Here is a 23341-nt window from a genome sequence, read left to right as displayed (position 1 = left end):
TCACTAGAATTACTAAAATGTAACTGGACCAGATCTTCAGTGTTACTAGGTGATGATCTGTGATTTCAGATCCATGAAAGCTGGATATAGTTTTAACGTTCTTAGGGGGAAAACTATTAATTTCTGATTAATATAACATTTTGGAGAAAATAATCAGTAGACATGTTGTAAACTTAGAATGAAGCTTAGGAAAGAAGCCAGCTTAAATAATTTGCCCCAGCTACATCAGTGCTTCAAACAGCGTTTTACACCTGGGGTTGCATTTATATATTTATAGTGCCTATCACCTCACCTAGAGCCTGAGTGCTTGGAGAAATGGGATCGAAGCCTTAGATGATCTCAGTATTCCTAGCCTACTCTAGGTTCCAGCACATAACCTCATTTTTTCTCCAGATGAGGTCTGGGTAGTTTTGTTAACATACTTACTGATTAACTAAATAAGAATCTCCAGAGGTGAACTCCCATGGAAGGGGATAAGTAAATGACATTGATAAAGCAAAGATAGAAACTGAGGCCTCCAGACCTTGTCCTCTACACACTTGGTGATATGCTTGTTACCAAGGATGACCTTGTTTTTTTTTTTTTAAAGACTTTATTTATTTATTTGACAGAGAGAGAGATCACAAGTAGGCAGAGAGGCAGGCAGAGAGAGAGAGGAAGAGAAGCAGGCTTCCCACTGAGCAGAGAGCCTGACGTGGAGCCCTATCTCAGGACCCTGAGATCATGACCTGAGCCGAAGGCAGAGGCTTAACCCATTGAGCCACCCAGGTGCCCCGACCAAGGATGAACTTTTATTGAGCATCTACTAAGTGCGAGCTACTCTGGATACAAAGATCAATAAAGCACATTACCAGTTAAAGCAGAAACTGTCGTGAGAAAGAGTTAGTAGCCTTACCTACTTACTAACCATATACATTTTAGCAAGTTTACTTTACTCTCTAAGCCTGTTTCCTCTTCTGTAAAATAGAAATAATACCTGTATCATAAAACTGATGTAAATGTTAAATAAGATAAGGCCTGTAAAGTGCTTTGCAAAATGCTTGGAATATGTTTGGCTCTTACCCTTTGTTTTCTTTTCAATTAGTGAACTCACATTCTAAGCAGGGCCGAGTTTCCTAGAAAATAAGGAAAACTTGGAAATAAGGAAAATAAGAAAGAGACCATGTAAGAGATTTTGTTTTATAACCATCCCAAAACATGGTGGTGTAATTTTTATTGACTCAAAATTTGGCAGGTTGGCAATTTGGATTGAGCTCGGTTGGAACAACTCATCTCTGTTCTAGATTGGGTCACTGGGGACACACGTGGGTTAATGGTCAGCTGGTAGTCATTGGCCTTACTCATATTTTGAAAGGAGCAATGGTGGTAAGTGGGTCATGACCCATCATCTAGTAGCCTGGCCTATACTCAGACCCTTGGTAGTGACCACAGAGTTTTTAAGAGGGAAGGAGAGAGAGGGAGTTCTGTGAGCAAGCACTTCTCTTGCACGCAAGCCTCCGCTTGTGTCATGTTAACTAGTGTTTTCATTACCCAAAGAAAAGCACATCGCCAAGCCCAGATTTATCCGGTTCCGCCCACTTGATGGGTGAAGGGTTCGACATACAGGGATGGAAAGAATTTGCGGCCATTTTTGTAATCTGCACAGAATGGATTTTATTGACTATTTATTCTGTAGCAGGCTTTATGCTGGATAATTTACATGTTACTCATTAAATCCCTATAAAAATTTCCTGACATGGGTGGCGTTCCCATTTCAAAGATGAGAAAACTAATTATCAGATGAATTAAGAGACTTGTACACATTAAACCCAGATTATTTGCTTCAAGTTATGGGGTGGCCTTTAGGTGCTGTCTCTTGTTGCTTAAATGGTCAGATGGTTGGCTTTTGAGGCAGAAAGTGTGTGTTTTATTTAATGAAAATTTGGTTAAAATGGAGTTCCAAAGACTAGTTTTACTTTATACCATTTACTAGTTCCAAGACTAGTTTTCCTTTCTACTCATTGAACCACTGAGTCATGTATTTAATTGATATGGAAAAAAATTGTTAATCTTACTATCCTTACTATCCTTCAAGACTTTCCAGAAGCGTATGAGGAGTGTTTTAGTGGGTTTTTGTTTGTTTTAGCAGAGCACCTGCATATCCTGGATCTGCCGGCATTTTGGACATGACTGAGTGTCTACAATGGGCCAGGTATCACTGGCAACGGCTGATGGGCAGTAGAAACAGAGACGACGATGAGAGGCCATACAGCTATTCCTCTCTGCTTGCCTGCGGGGGCAAGTCATCTCAGACTCCCAAACTGGCAGGAAAGCACCGGGTTGTTGTTCCCCATCTCCGGCCCTTCAAGGATGAGTATGACAAGTTCTCTGGCACCTACGTGAATAACCGAATACGAACAACAAAGTACACACTTCTAAATTTTGTGCCAAGAAATTTATTTGAGCAATTTCACAGGTACTTTTATTATTTTTTTTTGAAAAAAAACTTAGCATGTTCTTTGTTATTCTAGTTAACATACAATTTTTCATTTCTATAACATTATATGCTACCTAAACATAGACTTGGGATATTTTCTTTGACGATTCTAGTAGAGTTTGATGTGAAATGAAGAGTCCTTACGTTCACATGGCACTTTACAATTGGTAAGATGCTTTGTCTTGACCAGAGAAGATAACTGCTATTTTCCTATTATAGATTAAGAAATGAAGTTTGTTACTGTGGTTTACCCAATGTCATGCTAGTGATAAGGAGCAGACCAGGATCTATAGCCTTGAGTTTTTTCACTCTTGCTTCCATGTTCTTTCCAATAGACCATTTGAGCTTTTCCTTACTTGATGGTATAGGGAAATGGAGCTCTTTACCAGGTGAAGCGATGACATAATTCCATTTACTATATATTTATTGAAGCTCTCCTATGAGATTAGGCATCGGAGGAAATGCACATTTTAATGGTGTGCCTTTCCTAATGGAGTTTGCTGTTTAGCAAGGGCAACAAGGTGTGTATACAGTGAGAAGACACAGTGCACGTGATGAGTGTTATAAACTGCTACCAAGTAGGTTGGTAGTCACAGAAGAGAAATAGAGGAGCAAGAGAAGAGGAAATGGCACTGAACGTAATTATGTGAGCAGGTCAGATTTTTAAGGCAGAGGTGTCGGCAAAGCCCGTTTCAGATCGAGGAAGGAGTATGATAAGTAAAAGCAGAAAGGCAATAGCATACGTTGCTTGAGGTCTGGAAAGGAGAGCCCTCTGCCCGGCATAATTAGAAACAAAGCAAAGGCAGAGAGAACATTCAGGGAGATGCTGTATGTACCCAGGTGAGTGGTAAGACCTGAGCTTAGAAAAATATGGAAATGAAAAGAAGGATTATCTATTATAGCTATAATGGATTAGATGCAGGGAAATAAGTAAGAAGATGGTATGAACACATTGACCTGAGAATGACCAGGAGGATTAGCAGAAAAAGTAAAGACAGGAATAAAGAGAGACTTGGCTAGATGACTTTGTTTTGAGATGCTAATGTGAATATACAGATTTTCAGTATTCATGATTCATTCTGCATATCTTCATTCTCATTAGTCACTGTAAAATAGGTTCCACATACATTTATGGAACGATGGGTATGTTTAAAATATAGATATGAATTTCCCGCATTAATGGCCTGACATGCTATGCGTGTAGATATGAATTTCCTGCATTAATGGCCTGACGTGCTATGCGTGATTCTGCCTTTTATGAAGTTTGCAATCTTGAGCAGTTGGTGGAATTAGAATCTGAAACTTGAACAGAGTTCAGGGTCAGTGCTATTGGTTTAGATACAGCCCACATGGTAACAATTGAGGCCAAAAAAGTAGCAAAAAGTGTTAAGAGAGAAATTTTCAGAATACAAGGAGTTGGAGGTGAGGACGTAGAAATGGGGGTAAATTGATTTTGAGAAGTTTAATGGTTAATGTGGAAAATATTTGATAAAACTCAAGGGGCTATACAGGATTGAGATTATATTTCTTTGAAGTAAATGGGCTACTCGGATTTACCTTAGGGGCCAATGGAGGAGTATTTCAATACATAAAATAAAGGAGTGGAAGAAGTTCCTGAAGAAGTTCATCTCATAAAAGCTGAAATAGTAGGGTTGGTCCCAAAGGGAGAAAACCTCCCTGGTTTCTCTATTTATCCTGAGGCTTGTTTGAATCTAATGTTTGGACATGCAAATAAACTTCTGAAGCCTAGAGAGTTGGGGTTTTGAAAAATTTATTTCTACAGTGTGTTCACATTGAATTGCCTCTTAAGTTTTTTGAGCTTTTAAAAAGAAAACAGTGTTTCTTTTTTTTTTTTATTTGTTTATTTACAGCATAACAGTGTTCATTGTTTTGGCATCACACTCAGTGCTCCATGCAGTACGTGCCCTCCCTATTACCCACCACCTTGTTCCTCAACCTCCCACCCCCCCCCCCCGCCCCTTCAAAACCCTCTGGTTGTTTTTCAGAGTCCATAGTCTCTCATGGTTCATCTCCCCTTCCAGTTTCCCTCAACTCCCTCTCCTCTCCATCTCCCCATGTCCTCCGTGTTATCTGTTATGCTCCACAAATAAGTGGGACCATATGATACTTGACTCTCTCTGCTTGACTTATTTCACTCAGCATAATCTCTTCCAGTCCCGTCCATGTTGCTACAAAAGTTGGGTATTCATCCTTTCTGATGGAGGCATAATACTCCATTGTGTATATGTACCACATCTTCCTTATCCATTCATCCGTTGAAGGGCATCTTGGTTCTTTCCACAGTTTGGCGACCGTAGCCATTGCTGCAATAAACATTGGGGTACAGATGGCCCTTCTTTTCACTACATCTGTATCTTTGGGGTAAATACCCAGCAGTGCAATTGCAGGGTCATAGGGAAGCTCTATTTTTAATTTCTTCAGGATGCTCCACACTGTTCTCCAAAGTGGCTGCACTAACTTGCATTCCCACCAAGAGTGTAAGAGGGTTCCCCTTTCTCCACATCCTCTCCAACACACGTTGTTTCCTGTCTTGCTAATTTTGCCATTCTAACTGGTGTCAGGTGGTATCTCAATGTGGTTTTAATTTGAATCTCCCTGATGGCTAGTGATGATGAACATTTTTTCATGTGTCTGATAGCCATTTGTATGTCTTCGTTGGAGAAGTGTCTGTTCATATCTTCTGCCCATTTTTTGATATGATTATCTGTTTTGTGTGTGTTGAGTTTGAGAAGTTCTTTATAGATCCTGGATATCAACCTTTTGTCTGTACTGTCATTTGCAAATATCTTCTCCCATTCCATCGGTTGCCTTTTTGTTTTGTTGACTGTTTCCTTTGCTGTGCAGAAGCTTTTGAACTTCATAAAATCTACCTATGAAAGACCCACAGCAAATATCATCCTCAATGGGAAAAAGCTTGCAGCCTTCCCGTTGAGATCAGGAACACGACAAGGATGCCCACTCTCACCACTCTTGTTCAACATAGTACTAGAAGTTCTAGCAACGGCAATCAGACAACAAAGAGGAATAAATTTAAATTTAAATTCATTTAAATTTAAAGAATAAAAGGTATCCAAATTGGCAAGGAAGAAGTCAAACTCTCTCTCTTCACAGATGACATGATTCTTTATATGGAAAACTCCAAAGACTCTACCCCCAAACTACTAGAACTCATACAGCAATTCAGTAACGTGGCAGGATACAAAGTCAATGTACAGAAATCAGTCGCTTTCTTATACACTAACAACGAAAATACAGAAAGGGAAATTAGAGAATCGATTCCATTTACTATAGCACCAAGAACCATAAGATACCTGGGAATAAACCTACCAAAGAGGTAAAGGACCTGTACTCGAGGAACTACAGAACACTCATGAAAGAAATTGAAGAAGACACAAAAAGATGAAAGACTGTTCCATGCTCTTGGATTGGAAGAATAAACATTGTTAAAATGTCTATACTGCCTAGAGCAATCTATACTTTTAATGCCATTCCGATCAAAATTCCACCGATATTTTTCAAAGAGCTGGAGCAAATAATCCTAAAATTTGTATGGAGTCAGAAGAGACCCCGAATTGCTAAGGAAATGTTGAAAAACAAAAACAAAACTGGCGGCATCACGTTACCCGATTTCAAGCTTTACTACAAAGCTGTGATCACCAAGACAGCATGGTACTGGTGTAAAAACAGACACATAGACCAGTGGAACAGAGTGGAGAGCCCAGATATGGACCCTCAACTCTATGGTGAAATAATCTTCGACAAAACAGGAAAAAATATTCAGTGGAAAAAAGTCTCTTCAATAAATGGTGCTGGGAAAACTGGACAGCGATATGTAGAAGAATGAAACTCGACCATTCTCTTACACCGTACACAAAGATAAACTCGAAATGGATAAAAGACCTCAACGTGAGACAGGAATCCATCAGAATCCTAGAGGAGAACATAGGCAGTAACCTCTTCGATATCAGCCACAGCAGCTTCTTTCAAGATATGTCTCCAAAGGCAAAGGAAACAAAAGCGAAAATGAACTTTTGGGACTTCATCAAGAAAACAGTGTTTCTTGTGATGATTCTCGTGATGTTTTACACGACTCGAGACTGTCATACTCGTATTTACTACTATGTATTTAATAAAGACTGCCTTGCATTTAGTACAGTAAAGGCATGAGCTGGATGTCTACTGGAGGGACAGGTTGTTCAGATGTGTTAGGTTTAGCTAGTTCTCTGCTCTGTAGCATCGAAAATTGACGAATGGAAATGCAGGAAAATACCCTAAGATATTTCTGCCCCTTTTGCTTTAGGCTTTGATGTGATTCGTTAACACTTTTCGTCTGTGTTTGGGTTGCAGGGCTGCCAATTTATATTTCCTGTTTCTAGCTGTCTTGAACTGGGTGCCTTTGGTAGAAGCCTTCCAAAAGGAAATCACGATGCTGCCTCTGGTGGTGGTCCTGACAATTATTGCAATTAAAGATGGTTTGGAAGATTACCGAAAATACAAAATTGACAAACAGATCAACAATTTAGTAACTAAAGTTTACAGTAGGTAAGTATACCAGGAGCTGGGCTGGGAGTACACATGTGTCCTTTAGAAACATGCAGGAGGCTGCTTTCTTCCCCCTTACATGCGATCAGAATCCTTTTCGGGGATGGTGATGGTGGTGATGTTTACAACTAGTATTTATTAAGGATCTGCAGTGAATTTAATTCAGGGGTCCTAGTAGAACCAAAATGTACAGATGGTCCTGATTTATGATGGTCTGATTTAGGATTCTTTGACTTTACAGTGTTTCAAAGGCAGTATGCATTCAATGGAAACCTTACTTCAGAATTTGAATTTTGACCTTTTCCTGGGCTAGCGGTGTAGTAAGATATTCTCATGATGCTGGGTGGCAGCAGGGAACCTCGTTCCCAGTCAGCCCGGTGATCTCGAGGGTAAACAATGAATCATTTTGTACCCATAGAACAACTCTGGTTTTTTTTTTCAATTTTAGTACAGTAGTCAATAAATTACATGAGGTAGTCAACACTTTATTATAAAAACAGGCTTTGTGTTGGATGATTTTACCCAACTGTGAGCACATTAAAGGTCGGGGCGGGGGAGGCTAAGCTATGATGTTCCGTGGATTAGGTGTATTATGTGTGTGTTCCACATGTGTATTCAACTTGCAATGAGATTATTGGGAGGTAACTCTTTCATAAGTCAAGAAAGATCTATGTAAGCCATTGTCAGTCCAGGAGCTGATAAAGCAAAAGCATCTCTAATTTACATATAAGTGGGTCTGAAAGAATTAAACTTCATAAGAAGGAAAGCAAGCAGGTAGTTTTTAATCCTGGATGTTAGAATTGGGGATTAAGAAGAGGATAGGGGGGTGGGCGCCTGGGTGGCTCAGTGGGTTGAAGCCTCTGCCTTCGGCTCAGGTCATGATCTCAGGGTCCTGGGATCGAGCCCCACATCGGGCTCTCTGCTCGGCAGGGAGCCTGCTTCCCCCTTTCTCTCTGCCTGCCTCTCTGCCTACTTGTGATCTCTGTCAAATAAATAAATAAAATCTATAAAAAAAAAAAAGAGGATGGGGTATGAGAAATACAAATGGGTATGTAAAACTAGATGGAATATTAAGAAAAACATAAGAGCTACCAGTGGAGGAAAAGAATATTGAAAAATGGGGAAGAGTGTTTTTTTTTTTGTACACAAAACTAGAAGCTTATAATAAAACCCTTCCCATTGCAACAACAGAAGGCATTCATAATAGGAGGTCTTTTCTGAAGCGTATTTACTTATCACAGAGACTTATATCTCCAGTATTTATTAAACAGAAAGACTGTGTAGGTAAGAATAGTCTATAAACGTGAGTTTTGAACTGTGTTATATATTGTAAATCTGCATTTACAAGTTATACACACGACACTAGTATCCAGAAACGACTAACTATCACACTGCCGTGTCTTCCTCTAAGCTCTGTGCGCATTGGGTGTGTTTTACCAAGTTAAGATTGTACTCCATATATTTTTATTCTAATTGTTTTAGCCTAACATTGCACCACAAACATTTCCCATGTCTTTATGGAAATGAAATTTTCACTGTTCATACTTTTATGAAAATGAATTGCAAAGTTTGTCATTTTTTTTTCAAGATTTTATTTGATAGGGAGAGACACAGTGAGAAAGGGAACACAAGGAGGGGGGAATGGGAGAGGGAAAGGCAGGCTTCCCGCTGAGCAGGAAGCCCAGTTCGGGGCTGGATCCTAGGATCCCGGGATCATGACCTGAACCGAAGGCAAACAGTTAACGACTGAGCCACCCAGGCGTCCCCAAAGTTTGTGATATTAATTGGTGTCCCCTTTCATGAGAAATGTATCTGCCTTTAGAAAGTCATCATTAGGACAGTTGTGTGAAATTCTGAATCTAAGATGTTATTTGCTTTACAAATAAGTTTATGATGTCACTTCCTCCCCGCCCCCCATATGGGGGTAGGCAGGCTTGTGGAGTGTTCTGGGGATACTGAGTGTACTGACTTGGCCTGAGCGGGCAAGCAGCTATAGGAGCAGTAATGAGAAATGAAAAGAGAGGGAGTTTGAGGCCTCCTGTGGAGGGACTTCCAAGACCAGGCCATTCCTTGAACAGTGTATTAATCAGGGCTGTCCAGAGAAATAGAACCAACAGGAATGAGATTTATTATCAGGAATCGGCTCGCGTGATAATGGAGGCTAAGAAGCCCCAGTGTCCGCAAGCTGAAGTCTCGGGAAGGCCAGCAGTGTGGTGTTAAGTCCCGAGAGCCGCAGAGCTGATGGTCTAGATTCCAGTCCAGGTCTGAAGGCTGGAGAGTGAGGGATGCTGAGGTGAGGAGATCGGTGTCCCAGCTCAAGCATGAGGAAGGCAGAGAGTAAATTCAACTTTTCTCTGCCTTTTCATTCTTCAAGGGATTGGATGATACCCACCCACACTGGGCAAGGCCCTGTGCTTTACTCGGTTCAATTTGAGGCTAATTTCTCCCAGAAACTCTCTCCCAGGCACACCCAGAAGTAATGTTTAACCAGTGTCTGGGCATCCCTAGTCAAGTGGACACATAAAATTAACCATCAGAGATATTTTCCTTTAGTGTTAGAGAATCCGCAGTCTCTCTCTGGTCCGACAGGGACCCCCAAATGTGGGGTGTGGTGTGGGCAATCAAAGACTCACCTGAGGCAGAACAAAGGAGACAGCAGCTTATTGAATACACCACAGGGAGCTGTGACTGAACAGCAGAGGAGACTGTCAGCCTCGAGGCAGCGGGTGGGGGTTGTTTGTAAAGGGGGAAGGTGAGGAAGTCTGGGGACATATGGAATTTCTCCCTTTTTTGGTAACTAGACCTGGTTTTAAGTAGCTCATTGTTCAGTTAAGACTTATGGATCTTTTGAGGTGGGTTGCATGTTGGACCTATCTGTATTCGCCTGGGGGTTACTGTGGGCCCTTTTGCCTGGGTCAAGTTTCCGTATCGCTCAAGCCTGTTCCTTAAAAGCAGCCCTCTACAGAATCCATCTTTTTTTTTTAAAATTTTTCATTTAAATTGTTAGTTAACACACAGTGTAATATTAATTTCAGTTGTGTAATATAGTGATTTAACACTTCTGTGCATCAGGCAGTGCTCATCACAAGTGCATTCCTTAATTCTAACACCCATTTCCCCATCCTCCACCCACCTCCCTTCTGGTAACCATCAGTTTGTTCTCTGTAGTTAAGAGTCTGTTTCTCGGTTTGGGTGTGTATCTGTCTCTCTCTCTCCACACCCTCTCCCCCACCCTTTGCTCCTTTCCATCTTTTGAGCAGAGAAGGAATGTGGTGAAAGCTGTGCTTTAAGAATATTGGTCTGCTCAAGTCTTGGGAGTAGCCTCTACAAATGGGGTAGATAGACCTCTGCTAATCAGTCCAGGGCATTACTGGGAGTAGATGCAAGGGACAGGAAGGGGTTCATAGAAGAGATGCCATGAAGAAGAACCCAATTAAATTTGGCGAACTTTCTTGACTTTTGAGCTTTGGAGAATAAAAGTACCACTGATTGAAATAGGGAGCATTAAATTCACCTCAGGTAGGTTGAGTTGGAAATGAGAACGAGACAGGCATCCAGTGGAAATGCCTCACAGGCAAATAGGAACACGCTACGGGAGTTCTGGTTGGATGGAAAGGCTGTAGTAAGAAATTTTGGAGTCATCAGTTTGGTTAGAGGTGATTTTGAAATGAGGAATTGACTTAAATCCCCAAGGGAGAAAGTGTGAAGAGCTAGAAGCCAGAGCTTTGAACCCAGAGGATGGCAAGCACCTCCTTCAGCCTCTGAGTTGACTTGACAGGTTCCCTTAGACAGGTGCTGCCCCTCTTTCTTCTGACGTCTCAAGAGTATTCGATACATTTCTTGGATCGACTTTACTGTTCTTGTGTAAACTCTACGTTCTTAAGATTGTAATTCTAAATTGGTCAGACTAGAGATTCTCTTCTATTCTAGTTACCAAGTCTGAACAAAAGACATTTAGGTTCAAAAGTCTAGTTTTCTAATAACAAGTATATCTTGGGTGCCTGGGTGGCTCAGTGGGTTAGGGCCTCTGCCTTCGGCTCAGGTCATGATCTCAGGTCCCGGGATTGAGCCCCACATCGGGCTCTCTGCTCAGCGGGGAGCCTGCTTCCCTTCTTCTCTCTCTGTCTGTCTCTCTGCCTACTTGAGATCTCTGTCTGTCAAATAAATGAGTAAAATATTAAAAAAAAAAGTGTATCTTGAACAAATTTAAGGCTCTTTTGACTGATCAAGAGTTCTACTAGATGATGGAATTCTTGTTTTATTTACTTTAGGGAGAAAAGTAACTCAGAAGCTTATCCTGATAGTAGAATTGTCTTCCATTTTATGTGAGCCACAGGAAATGGTTAAGGGCACGCTGCTCTCTGTAAAGAGATACTTAAGCTGAAACCTGAAGGATTCTGAATTCCGTTCATTACTAGAATTCTTCAGTGACTTTGTCAATATCCATTTTAAAGATCTAGAAACAAAACTAACTTTTTTTTCTCCTTTATAAGGTGATGAGTCTCAGACAAGGAAAAATTGGGTCTATTTTATTTTCTGATACTCATGTCTGATCTCAAGCTAACCAGAAAAACTGATGTATTATGTAGAAAACTAAAAATAATAGGAAAAGCTCATCGTTTTCATTTTAAAGTCATGAGCATTTTACTAGAACACTGCTATGAATCATTTGATGACATTTATGTCTTCATCATATGCCAGAGATAGAGAGTGTGATTGATACATCTCACCCCCCCAAAATAGCTTAGGAAATAGTATTTTTAAATGATTATATGATGAACAAAGTCCATATTTTGACCAATTTGAAAATTACCCAGCAATACCAAATTGAGCCAATGGGAAGAATTCTTCTTATATGTATTTTTAAATACAGCTTCTTGTCTATAAATGATTGTTGACCTTTAGTGCTAGTTTAAAGTTGGTCATGTGTGTTTGTTTGCTTTTCTAAGTTCTAAATAAGTTCTAATCCTGATTTTCTCAGTCAGTAGCTATAGTTAGCCTTCGGCAAATTTCATAAACCCCACTTCCCTTCATTATGAATATAATAGTAATAAAACAGTAAGCGATAGAATCTAGCCCTAAGTGCTAAGTGCAAGGTTAGTAATAACTGTTAGCTGGAGTTTGCCACATTATCAAGTTATTTAATCAATATTTGAGAACTCTTTAGGATACTGCATGATTTTTTAAAGATTAAAATTGCATAGTGGGAGACCCGGCATCATTTTTTTCTCAGGTGTCCTTTTGGACATAGTCCAGATCTCTTTTAGATGATTAGCATATAAACTTACAGATAAGATGCAACATTCTGTTCAGTTGTTTAAGGTCTCTCCCAAAGTACCACTTCATAATTGCATTTCATAATAGAATCTCATAACTCTTTGTCCTTTTATCTGCTAGTCTATGTAATTTGCTTTTGTTTGGTATTGCAGAATAAATAATACCTTTCTCCAAGAACAAGAATTTGTTCTTGGAACAAATTATAAGGATAAAAGGAAATAAAGGTAGGTTATAAGATCATGCCTTGTTGATTTAAATATACTAAAATTCCTGTGAAATACAAAGCCATCACTTTAGAGAACAAATTATTCCTCAACAAAATTAAGGTGAAAATATGAAGCCATTAAATTGTGCAAGCTTTTGGAAGAAGCTTATTAACATTTCTGTGCAGATAATTTGATTCTTATTTGTAATATGTGGTCTTTCACATGGTGCTTGTCTTTGGGCAAGTATCTTGGGAAATAAAAAGCACTAATATAGGAATTAAACATTTAGACTTTATTATACCTCAATTAAGTTGGAATGAGCTATTATGGAAAACCTAACTTTCTCAATATTGCTTTTCAAATGGCAGCCGTTTATAAAGTTTTAAGTTCTGTTGCAAGGATAATAGAAGTGTGTTGAAAACAAGACTATTAATCACTTAACAAATTTGAGTGCCTTACTGTGTTGTAGGCACTGAGAGCTTGAGATTTAAAGGAAAAATGGATTAAAAAAAAAATAGATACAGTGCCTTCCGTCCAGGACCCTACATTATTTTTTGATCTTTAAAAATCACTGTGTTGATTTTAAGAGTTTCAAAATACTGGTGAATATTAACCTTTTAGGGTTATCTCATAAATTCATGAATCTCATAAATTCATAGAATTTCATGCTTCTTAAAATAAGACTAATTATCAGTGGCCTTCTAAGGTAATCAACCTTTTGTGTGATGTTTTCGAAAGTGATGGTTCTTCAAATTTGCTTTCTAATATACAACTAAAACATTTTTTATTTGGTGGTCAGTAGTAAGTGACTATAGCTGAAGTTAAAGTCTGCTTCTTGAGAGATGGGCTCTGGAGCCACCAGCTTTGTTTGAAATCCCAGGACGGTGTAGAAGCTTGACCTTGAGCAAGTTACTTAACTTGCCAAAACCAGTTTTTCTCATTTGTAAAAAGGGGGGGGGGGGGCGCGAGGGGGGGCAGGGATCATAGTTCATTTATAGGACCAACCACATAACATTGATACAAAAATTAAATCAGATGGTGCATATCGAGCATTTGATAAAAAAAATCCAAGAGAAAAATTTGTTCATAATTCTACTCTTTCTCTCTAAGTTTGTTAAAGCAGGAAGTAGAAGTTGACATTCTCCACCCTTCCTTCTTACCCCTCCCCTACCTCCCACCTCCCACTCCAGTGGAATCACTGTTAATAGTCCAGCATTTTCCAAGGCTTATGCAGCAGAGCTGTGTGATCTTGAACTCTTAAAGAAGTGAAATGGGTCTAGAAGTTTGCCTGAAGGAGGGATTGTGAGAGCTGTGTTCTGTCCAATGAGAGTAGTTCAGAAGCACAAACAATCAAGCAGATCCAAGAAATTATAGCTGAACATTTAGGCTGTGGTCGTTTGCTTACTAGTTTTAATTCTTTATTGGACAAGGAAATATAGTCTCATTTTGAGTCTACCACAATGAGAAATATTCAGAGCTAGTTACATGTGGCAGTGAGCATTGTCCCTGGCTAGTAGTTGCTTTCACACACGTGATCTCTCTTGCCCTATGTCTTGTACCCTGACGGATACACTGTCCCACCTTTCTTCACCTGAGTCATTCTTGGTCATCCTCCAAAACTCACCTCCCCACCACCTAAACACCCCAACTATTGGCTCCTGTTGTAAACTGGGCATGCTTAGCTCTCTTTTGTGAAAGTACTTTTTGTGTGTCTTTTTCTAATTTCAACCATAACTTGTGTAGGTGGGGACGGTATATTAACCATTTGTGTCTTCTTAGCGCCTAATATAATAACTGGCATAAATTAAGATCTGTAGATGTTTATTGACCTGAACTAGCTAGCTGTTGGGCAAATTAGGTATTTTTTTTTAAATCCTGGTGTAGACTCCAAATAGGGAAGAATGAAGCTAATTAGGAAATTGACTTCATTTAAATTTTATTCCAATGTAGAATAAATAAACTTGTCCTTGAGAGGAATTGTACTTCTTATGTTTGAAAGAAAAATAAAATTCCTACCCCTAAGAGTCAAGTCTGTCTTCTCCTACTGTCTTTACAAATTCTTGGCAAATTTTCCTTGTAGCTTTCCTCATAGAAAAAGTAGAGGCCATGAAGCATGAATTATGTTACCCCCCCATTCCCTCATGCATCATTCACATTTTCGTCAACTTTCTTCTGACCTCAGAGGAAGAGGCAACGACTCCCTTTATTGCAATAGGAATCCTTTCCTCTGTTGTTAATCCCCTTCCTTATTTCTTCATAGCCTCCACCAGCATCCCCCACTCAGTGCTCTGTCTTCTACCTTGCCTGTTCCATGGACTCCTTCCCTACAGCTCATGTTCATGTCCAATTAATCTCATCCTTTATCCTTTGACTTACGTTTCATTGCAGTGACTACCTTTACCCCTTACTTCCTTTCATAGAGAAACATGAAATATTCTACTTCTTCAACTTCTGTTCACTCTCTGATTCAGGGGGGTCTCACTTCCTTCTTCACACTCCCAGCAGCAATTTCACTCTATCAGCCTTTTCCATAGTCAGCAGACATCCTAATCACTGAATGCCATAGGCTTGGTCCCTTGGCAGCTTCACTATGATTACTCCCTATTTGAAGTTTCCTTTTCCCTAGATTTCTCTGATATTACTTTCTCTTGGGTGTCCTTCCACTCCTTTATTACCTTAAGGTCTCCTTCTGTAAGGAATCTCATGGCCTTACTGGTGTCACATGCCCTCTGTGTATCTAGGATTACCACACTTCTATCTGGACCCATGAGCACAAGATCAGAACCCTCAAATTGCTGCACATCCTCGGTTTCACATCTTGCTTCAGATAAAAGCTTTCCAATCTCTGTTTATTATCTGCCTTCTCACGCATTCGTTGCTTCGAGAATTTGAGATGTGGTGAAAGGCACCATTTTGTCATCCCATCATACAAGTTAGAAACTGTAGAGTCATGCTTGATAACATCTTTGAATGTAGTTCAGTCATAAAATGTGGTGTAGTTAAGTCCTAAAACACGGAGTAAGTCAAAAAACCCAAATATGTCTTGAATTACTCTTCTGTTTATCCCTGCTGCTCCCTCCTTAATTCTGACCATCTTCATCCTTCTCCTGAATTATTTCAACAATTTTACATTGGTTTTTGGCCATTCCTACATCAAACTTAGCTGGACACCCAAAGTCCACTCATTATTCTGTTACAGGAGTTAGTGAACAGAAGTAGTATCACATCTTTTTTCTTCAGGTGAACCTTGTGACTCCCCATTTTCTGTGGAATGAAATCACTCCTCATAGAACTGAATCACTACTCATTAGAACTGAACCTTTGAAATATGACCCATACTTGTGTTTTGGGATGTTCTCTCTTACTTTCTTCCACGAAGAGTGAACTGGTGTGTACAAACTCTAGAAAAAAGAATGATAAGGACAAAATCATTGATTTTTACCTTTCTCCATGAACTAACCAACTGTTTAGGTAATCAAGGATTTCCTTTAGTTGGATTCAACCTGGTGCATTAGATATTTTGGGAAAATAAGCCCTGAAAATATATTTCTTCAGTAGCCCCTGAAGCTAAATATTTCTTGAAATAACTGATGCAATTCTGTAGAGCAGAAAGTACACAAGTGTTGGCCTAAGGTGGCATTTCTATTTATTCTGATGCATAATTTAGAATATAGCTATCTCCCAGGCATCTTTGACAATGAGTTTGAATATTTAGCTCCATAAATGTAATTGGAACTAAATCTTTACTTTTGAAATAAGTGTATTTTTGTGACAAATAACAGTTCTTTATGGTTATTTGGTAGGCAGTAGGGGAATGGGACAGCCTTCCTAATATTGGTTGGTGGCCTTGTATATGAAATGCTGTTTAACTCGTCGATATGATATTCTGTGATACAGATTTCCTTGTTCTACTCTAAGGAAAATGCTTTCTGAAGCACAACTCAGGCAGGTTAGTATGAAAAGCCATGAGAAGTATGGCAAAAACTTTAACATAGAACAGGGTATTTAAAGCAAGACAACCCCGAATGATGTATCTTTCCTTTAAAATTGAATATATATGGGGGAAAACTATGCTTTTGAAAAGGGTAATGTTTTCCATCCTTCTTCCTAGCTACCAGCTGTGGCAGACTCAGGACTGTTTTATCAGTAGTTCTATTAAGTGATAATTAGAGGTGTTCACGGTAGTATAATGATTTTTAAAATGTCAAGTATTTTATTCATTTTGTTTTTATTTTACTTCTTTGATGTTTTGTTTAATTCATTCTACCAGACAGACAGGAAGCGCTCTGAGAGTACATGTGTCTCGTGCATTTCGGATCCTTGATACCTGCAACAAGAGCGAGCGCCCAGGAGTTGAGATACATGTGAATTAACCCAACAGATGCTCATTTTATTCCAGTTACACTCAAACAGCATAGTAATTCAAAATCTCCTGGAACAGAAGAGCTGAGAAATAGGTTTCATTAGCTCAATAACTTAATTTTCAGGTGAAGCAAATTCTGGAATTTAGGTTTTCTCTGGCTTCTCTTTTAACATTTAGTGGATTAAAATTCACCCTAATTCTTTAACCATGCTTTAAATTACACACAAAGCTTAAAAAATAAGATTACATATGTTTCTGTCTTCATATCCTCTTTACACTTTTGTTTCCCCCGATGTTAGGAAAGAGAAAAAATATGTCGACCAATGCTGGAAAGATGTTGCTGTTGGGGACTTTATTCGCCTTTCCTGTAATGAGGTTATTCCTGCAGACATGGTCTTACTTTTTTCTACCGATCCAGATGGAATCTGTCACATTGAGACTTCTGGGCTTGATGGAGAGAGCAATTTAAAACAGAGGCAGGTGGTTCGGGGATATGCAGAGCAGGTAAATAATGTGTTCTCAGCTGGTGACTTATTAACATTTTTCTTTTCAGAAGACTTTCACAGGTACATATAAAGAAATTTTTAAATTTATGTTTACAATTACAAAATAGAATCCCAGAGGATTTAATCCATTTCCAGCTATCTGTGGAAGTGTTTTATAGATAATAGAATATAATGACTTTGAAGTTCACGTATTTTAGTCTGGCAATCCTATATTTTTTGGAACTGAATTAAAGGAAACAGAATTATTTTGCAATTTGGAGAGTTATTTTGCGGTGAAAATGATCACCTTCTGTTCCTAAAATTTGTAATTGCAACTATACCTGGACCTTTTGAGATTCGTGTAGCTTCTCGTGCCACAGAGCTTCTAGACCTTTCTAAATCCTGCTGTGATGAGGGTAACAAGAACTTGAAAGTTACGTTAACATGAGTTTGAATGAATTTCTGCTCTGCTGTTTAATTACTGTGTGACCTTGGGCAAGTCACTTATTTAATGTATCAGCTTATCTTAAAATAGAAATGATGATGTCTGCCTCATAACTTTGCTGTGAGAGACAAATGAAGTAATATACATAAAAATGTCATGCATGGATAGTGCTTACATGCCAGTTTCCTTTCCCTTTCTCTGGAAACACTTGAGATGAGGTATTATTTTAAAATTTAATGATCTTTTTAAAACTCAACTGTTAAGTCTGGTTTCCTTCATCTAGTAAACTAAAAAGTGTTTTAGCTGCATAAATGTCCTGGTCTTCAGCAAATTTCATACTCTGATTAAACATTGGGCCATGTCTCTGTGTCTGGATTTAATATAGATCCTGTGATTGATATGCCTCTCAGCTTGTCATTGTCACTTTTGTGAGCATTTATGTAACTAACATTGGTAAAAATCTTACACAATTTGAGATTCTCTTGTATACCACTAAGTACAAGCTTTGAGGGTGACATCTGTTGATTAATCATCACTCTTTGGGTTCAGGTCGGGGTCAGCTGGGTTCAGTTCAGGGTCAGTGCTCTGGAATCCCATGACCTAGTTTTCAGTCCTGTTTCTAAACACTGCCTTGTGTGGAAACCTGTAGCAAATTATTGTTGTTCTTTATGCCTCCCTGTCTTTATCTGTTAATTAGACCTAACTATAACACCTACCTCCTGGGGGTTTAAAGAAGAAATTAATGTATTTAAAGTACATAATTGAGATTCTAGTACATCAGAAAAACTCAAAAACTGATTAACAAATCAAATCATATGATTATATAACTCAGATTTTTCATACATTTTCTGTGATATGTTAATATATTACAAACTATATCAGTAGTATTTCTTTTATTAGGCAAACATTTCATAGAAAAACAAGGAAATGAGATAAAGTTCCCATGGCTTATTCTTCACGAATCCATGCCTGTGTTCTAGAAACACACTTTGCGTATTTGCTCACTGGTTTTATCAAGCCTTCTAAAATTGTCATTCAGTCCATTAGAGGATTTTGTGAGATGCTGTTGTCCAGGTTATTTTTAAATTTTTGAATAAAGTATGCTGCGATTAAATGTTTATGTGCTCAGAATGTTCATTTATATGCTTAATCTCAGACACTCCCTGCATGATTAAAGAATAACAACAGAGTATCTTCAGCTTTTCAGTACTTTCTACATAACAGAGTGTTTGCTGTAGGAGTAGAAGGTCTCCTTTGCAGAGTCCTGCATGGATTCCAGTGTATGATTCAGACCTTCTTATTACAGTAGATGCCTAGGAATGTTCTGGGATTGGCCCAGTCCCACTCAGCCATTTGTGATTATGCCTGTACTTTTCTTCATTTGGGTAATTTGTGACATAAATTTTGTGGCAAGAATGAATTAGTTTTATCTTATAGGGCTGGTGGGAGGATTAAACACTTAAATATCAATTTTGTAAGACCCTGGTGTCCAGCTTATTTTTAAATTTTTAAATAAAATTTGCTGGGATATGTGCTCAGAATGTTCATATATATGGTTAATGAAATGAAGTGGTATACATAAAAATGTCATCTTTTTGACATTGAATTCTTCTTGTGTTGTGATTTTACATGTATAAATACTTACTTATCTTTTTTTTTTTTTTTTTTTTTTAGGACTCTGAAGTTGATCCTGAGAAATTCTCCAGTAAGATAGAATGTGAAAGTCCAAACAATGACCTCAACAGATTCCGAGGCTATCTGTGAGTGATACATGACTTACCTTCCTTGGTGTGAGTGAAATTGTGTATTGCAATTATATTTAATTAACTCAGTAAAATTTTTGTGTCTGTGTATCCAAGTTAAGTCACCAAAGGCCATGTGTTTAGCCATCTATTAATTTAGCTTTATCTTAATCATTTAGTTAAATATTTACTTATGTCTGATTTTAAAACAACAACAAAATCTTATTCTTAAAATAATTGTAAAGTCTCTGTCAGTAGTGTGATAATGTTTTCCATGATCTCTGTAGTAAGCCCAAGACATGGTGTTTGGAAGGAGGTGTCTGGAAAGAACTGGCAATCTAGGTGACAGGATAATGTCCTTCTGCAGAATTAGAGTACCAGGTGGATATTTCTGGTTGACAAAAGTTAGCCAAGGGTTTGGAACATGTGCAAGAAAAAGTATAGGAAGTCACAACAGTGTTCATTTTTTTTTTTTCTAATTTGACAGAGAGAGATCACAAGTAGGCAGAGAGGCAGGCAGAGAGAGAGAGGGAGAAGCAGGCTCCCCGCTGAGCAGAGAGCCCCATGCGGGGCTTGATCCCAGGACCCTGAGATCATGACCTGAGCCGAAGGCAGAGGCTTAACCCACTGAGCCACCCAGGCGCCCCAACAGTGTTCCTTTTTAAGACATCTTGTAGCATGTATGTCCCTTGTATGCTAGAATTTGAGGTCTTACCTAATTTCAGCATAGTTTTGGCTGCTTAAGTGCTTTATGCCTTGAACCAAGTTATTTACTCTTTTCAAGCTTCAGTTTCCTGAGAGGAAACAATTTAAGAGGAGACAATTAGACCTGCTTCATAGTGGTGATCTTAAGAGAAAATTTCCAACACCAGAGTTATCCTGATACCAAAGCAGACAAAGACATTTAAAGAAAGATCAGTATTCTGCATGAACATAGATGTAGAAATTCTGCACAAAATTATAGCAAATCGAATCCAACAATGTCAAAAGGAAAACACATCGTTACCCAATGGGACCTATCCCAAAAATGCAGGGTTGATTTAGTATTAGAAAATCATGTGATGTAATCTACCATATTCATAAGCCATAATTAACAAATTGAAAAAGAAAGACCATCTTTCTGGTCATCTCATAGATGTAGACAAAGCATTTGACAAAATCTAACTTGCGTTCTTGCAAACTGGAAATAGAAAGGAACTTTCTCAACCTGATAAAGGTAAGAACCTACAGTTAGAGTCATTCTTAATGGTGCAAGACTAAAGGCTTTTAAATGTATTTCCCCTTAGATCAGGAGGAAGACATGGATATTTACTCTTACCACTTTTATTCAAGATTGCACTGCTGGTTCTCGCTGGTGCAGTCAGGCAAGGAAAGGCAATAAAAGCTATCACATGAGAAAGAAGTAAAACTGTCTTTTATTTATAGATGGTTTTATGTTCTTTGTGGAAAATCTGATAAAATGTATAAGAATTTATTAAGTGAATTTAGGGGCGCCTGGGTGGCTCAGTCGATTAAAGCCTCTGCCTTCCACTCAGGTCATGATCCCAGGGTCCTGGGATCCAGCCCCGCACTGGGCTCTCTTCTCAGCAGGGAGCCCGCTTCTCCCTCTTTCTCTCTCCTCTATCAAATAAATAAATAAAATATTTTAAAGAATAAGTGAATTTAACAGTGTTGTAGGAAACATCAATATATAGAAATCAACTGTATTTATATTAGCAATAAGCAACCATATATTGAAATTTTTGAAAATACAACTTATAATAGCTTCAGAAAAAATAAAATACCTGAGGATAATTCTGACAAAAGATGTGAAAGACCTGCACCCTCAAAACCATAGAACTTTGCTGGGAGAAATTAAAGACCTAAATCGTTGGAAAGATATATGTTGTTCATGGGTTGAAAGACTCAATATTCTTAGGGTGTCAGTTTGTCTCCAAATTGATCTGTAGATTCAGTGTAATCCCAATCAAAATCCCAACGTGGTTTTGGGGTGTTTTTTATTGTTGTTGTGTTTTTTGGTCTTTTTTTTTTTAAAAGAAGGGCAAAAGACATGAACAGACACTTCTCCAAAGAAAACATACAGATGGCTAACAGACACATGAAAAAATGTTCAACATCAGGGAAATTCAAATCAAAACCACATTAAGATACCACCTTATACGAGCTACAATGGCAAAAATTAACAAGGCAGGAAACAACAAATGTTGGACAGGATGTAGAGAAAGGGGAACCCTGTTGTTGGTGGGAATGCAAGTTGGTACAGCCAACTTTGAGGTTCCTCAAAAAGATGAAAATGAGCTTCCCTATGACCCAGCAATTGCACTACTGGGTATTTACCCCAAGGATACAGATGTAATGAAAAGGGGCATGTGCACCCTAATGTTCATAGCAGCAATGTCCACAATAGGCAAACCATGGAAGGAGCTAAGATGCCCTTCAACAGATGATAAAGAAGATGTGGTTCATATATACAATGGAATATTACTCAGCCATCAGAAAGGATGAATACCCACCATTTGCATGGACATGGATGGAACTGGAGGGGATTATGCAAAATGAAATAAGTCAAGCAGAGAAAGCCAATTATATAGTTTCACTTACATGTGGAACATAAGGAATAGCATGGAGGACATTAGGATGGGAAAAATGAAGGTGGGGGGGGGACCAGAGGAGAAGATGAATCATGAGGGACTGTGGACCCTGGGAAAGAAACTGAGGGCTTCAGAGGGGACAAAGGTAGGGGGAGGTGTTTTAGCCCAGAGATGGGTATTAAGGTGGGCACGAATTGCAAGGAGCCCTGGGTGTTGTATGTAAACGATGAATCGTGGGGCACTACTTCGGGAACTAATGAAGTGCTATATGGTGACTAACATCACATAATAAAAAATAGAAAGTAAAATAAAAGAAATCGACAAGTTTATTCTGAAAATTTATATGGGGATGCAAAGGACCTATGTTAACTTAAAACAACTTTGAAAAGAAGAACAGAGTGGGAGGGCTAACACCACCTGATTTCAAGGCTTCTTATAAAGGTACAATAATCAAGTTAGTGTCATTTTGGCATAAAGACAGACCAGTAGATCATAAGACATTGGAAGAGTATAGAGTCCAGAAATTGATCCAAACATTTACAGGCAACTGGTTTTTGTTATGCATTAATGTGCCTTTGGCAAACATACACAAGCAATTTAGTAAAAAAGATTACTCTTTTCAACAAATGATGCTGTAACAATTGGATGTCCACATTATAACAAATAAACTTCAAGCCCTACCTCTCACTGTGTAAAAAACTTAACCAAAAATGGAGCCTATGGTTAAATGTAACCCTAAGATCAGAAACTGCTTACACAAAGAGGAGACATAAGGGAAATCTTTGAAACCTTAGGTTAGGCAAAGATTTTTTGGATACAAGACCCAAAGTGCAATCCAGAAAAGGACAAAAAATACGAAAAAGAACTTCATCAAAATTAAAACCGTTTTCCCTTCAATGACACTGTTAAGTGAATGAAAAGATAAATCACAGACTGGAGGAGAATATTCGTAATGCATGTATCAGATGTAGGACTTGTGTTCAGAATATGTGAAGACCTCTCAAAACTAAGTAATAAGAAAACAAACACTACAGTCTTTTAAATGGTTAAAAAAAGTTTGAAAAGAAATTTCACTAGAAAAGGTATGTAGATGACAAATAGCTATGTGAAAAGATACATGTTAAAACCACAAGGCTACAACTGTTACAGTTAAAAAGACCCAAGTATAGAAGTACTGGTGAGAATGTAGAGGA

At 38.6% G+C, this 23341-nt stretch overlaps 1 protein-coding gene across 4 annotated transcripts in view; it reads left to right on the top strand.

The window, feature by feature from the left end:
* ATP10D (ATPase phospholipid transporting 10D (putative)) overlaps positions 1–23341 on the top strand; it is a 108616-nt gene that overhangs the window by 22469 nt on the left and 62806 nt on the right. For 3 of the 4 annotated variants that reach the window (XM_045997777.1, XM_045997779.1, XM_045997780.1), the window contains exons 2-5: positions 2126–2455; positions 6845–7039; positions 17185–17389; positions 19490–19575. In XM_045997777.1, the coding sequence (XP_045853733.1) occupies positions 2166–2455; positions 6845–7039; positions 17185–17389; positions 19490–19575 (776 nt within the window). In that variant the 5' untranslated portion in view covers positions 2126–2165. The remainder of the gene's footprint in view (positions 1–2125; positions 2456–6844; positions 7040–17184; positions 17390–19489; positions 19576–23341) is intronic. The other variant, XM_045997778.1, reaches the window with a different exon arrangement.

This window comes from Meles meles, chromosome 2, assembly GCF_922984935.1.
Source record: "Meles meles chromosome 2, mMelMel3.1 paternal haplotype, whole genome shotgun sequence".
Classification (NCBI taxonomy): Eukaryota; Metazoa; Chordata; class Mammalia; order Carnivora; family Mustelidae; genus Meles; species Meles meles.
This window is presented reverse-complemented; position numbering and strand designations above follow the sequence as displayed.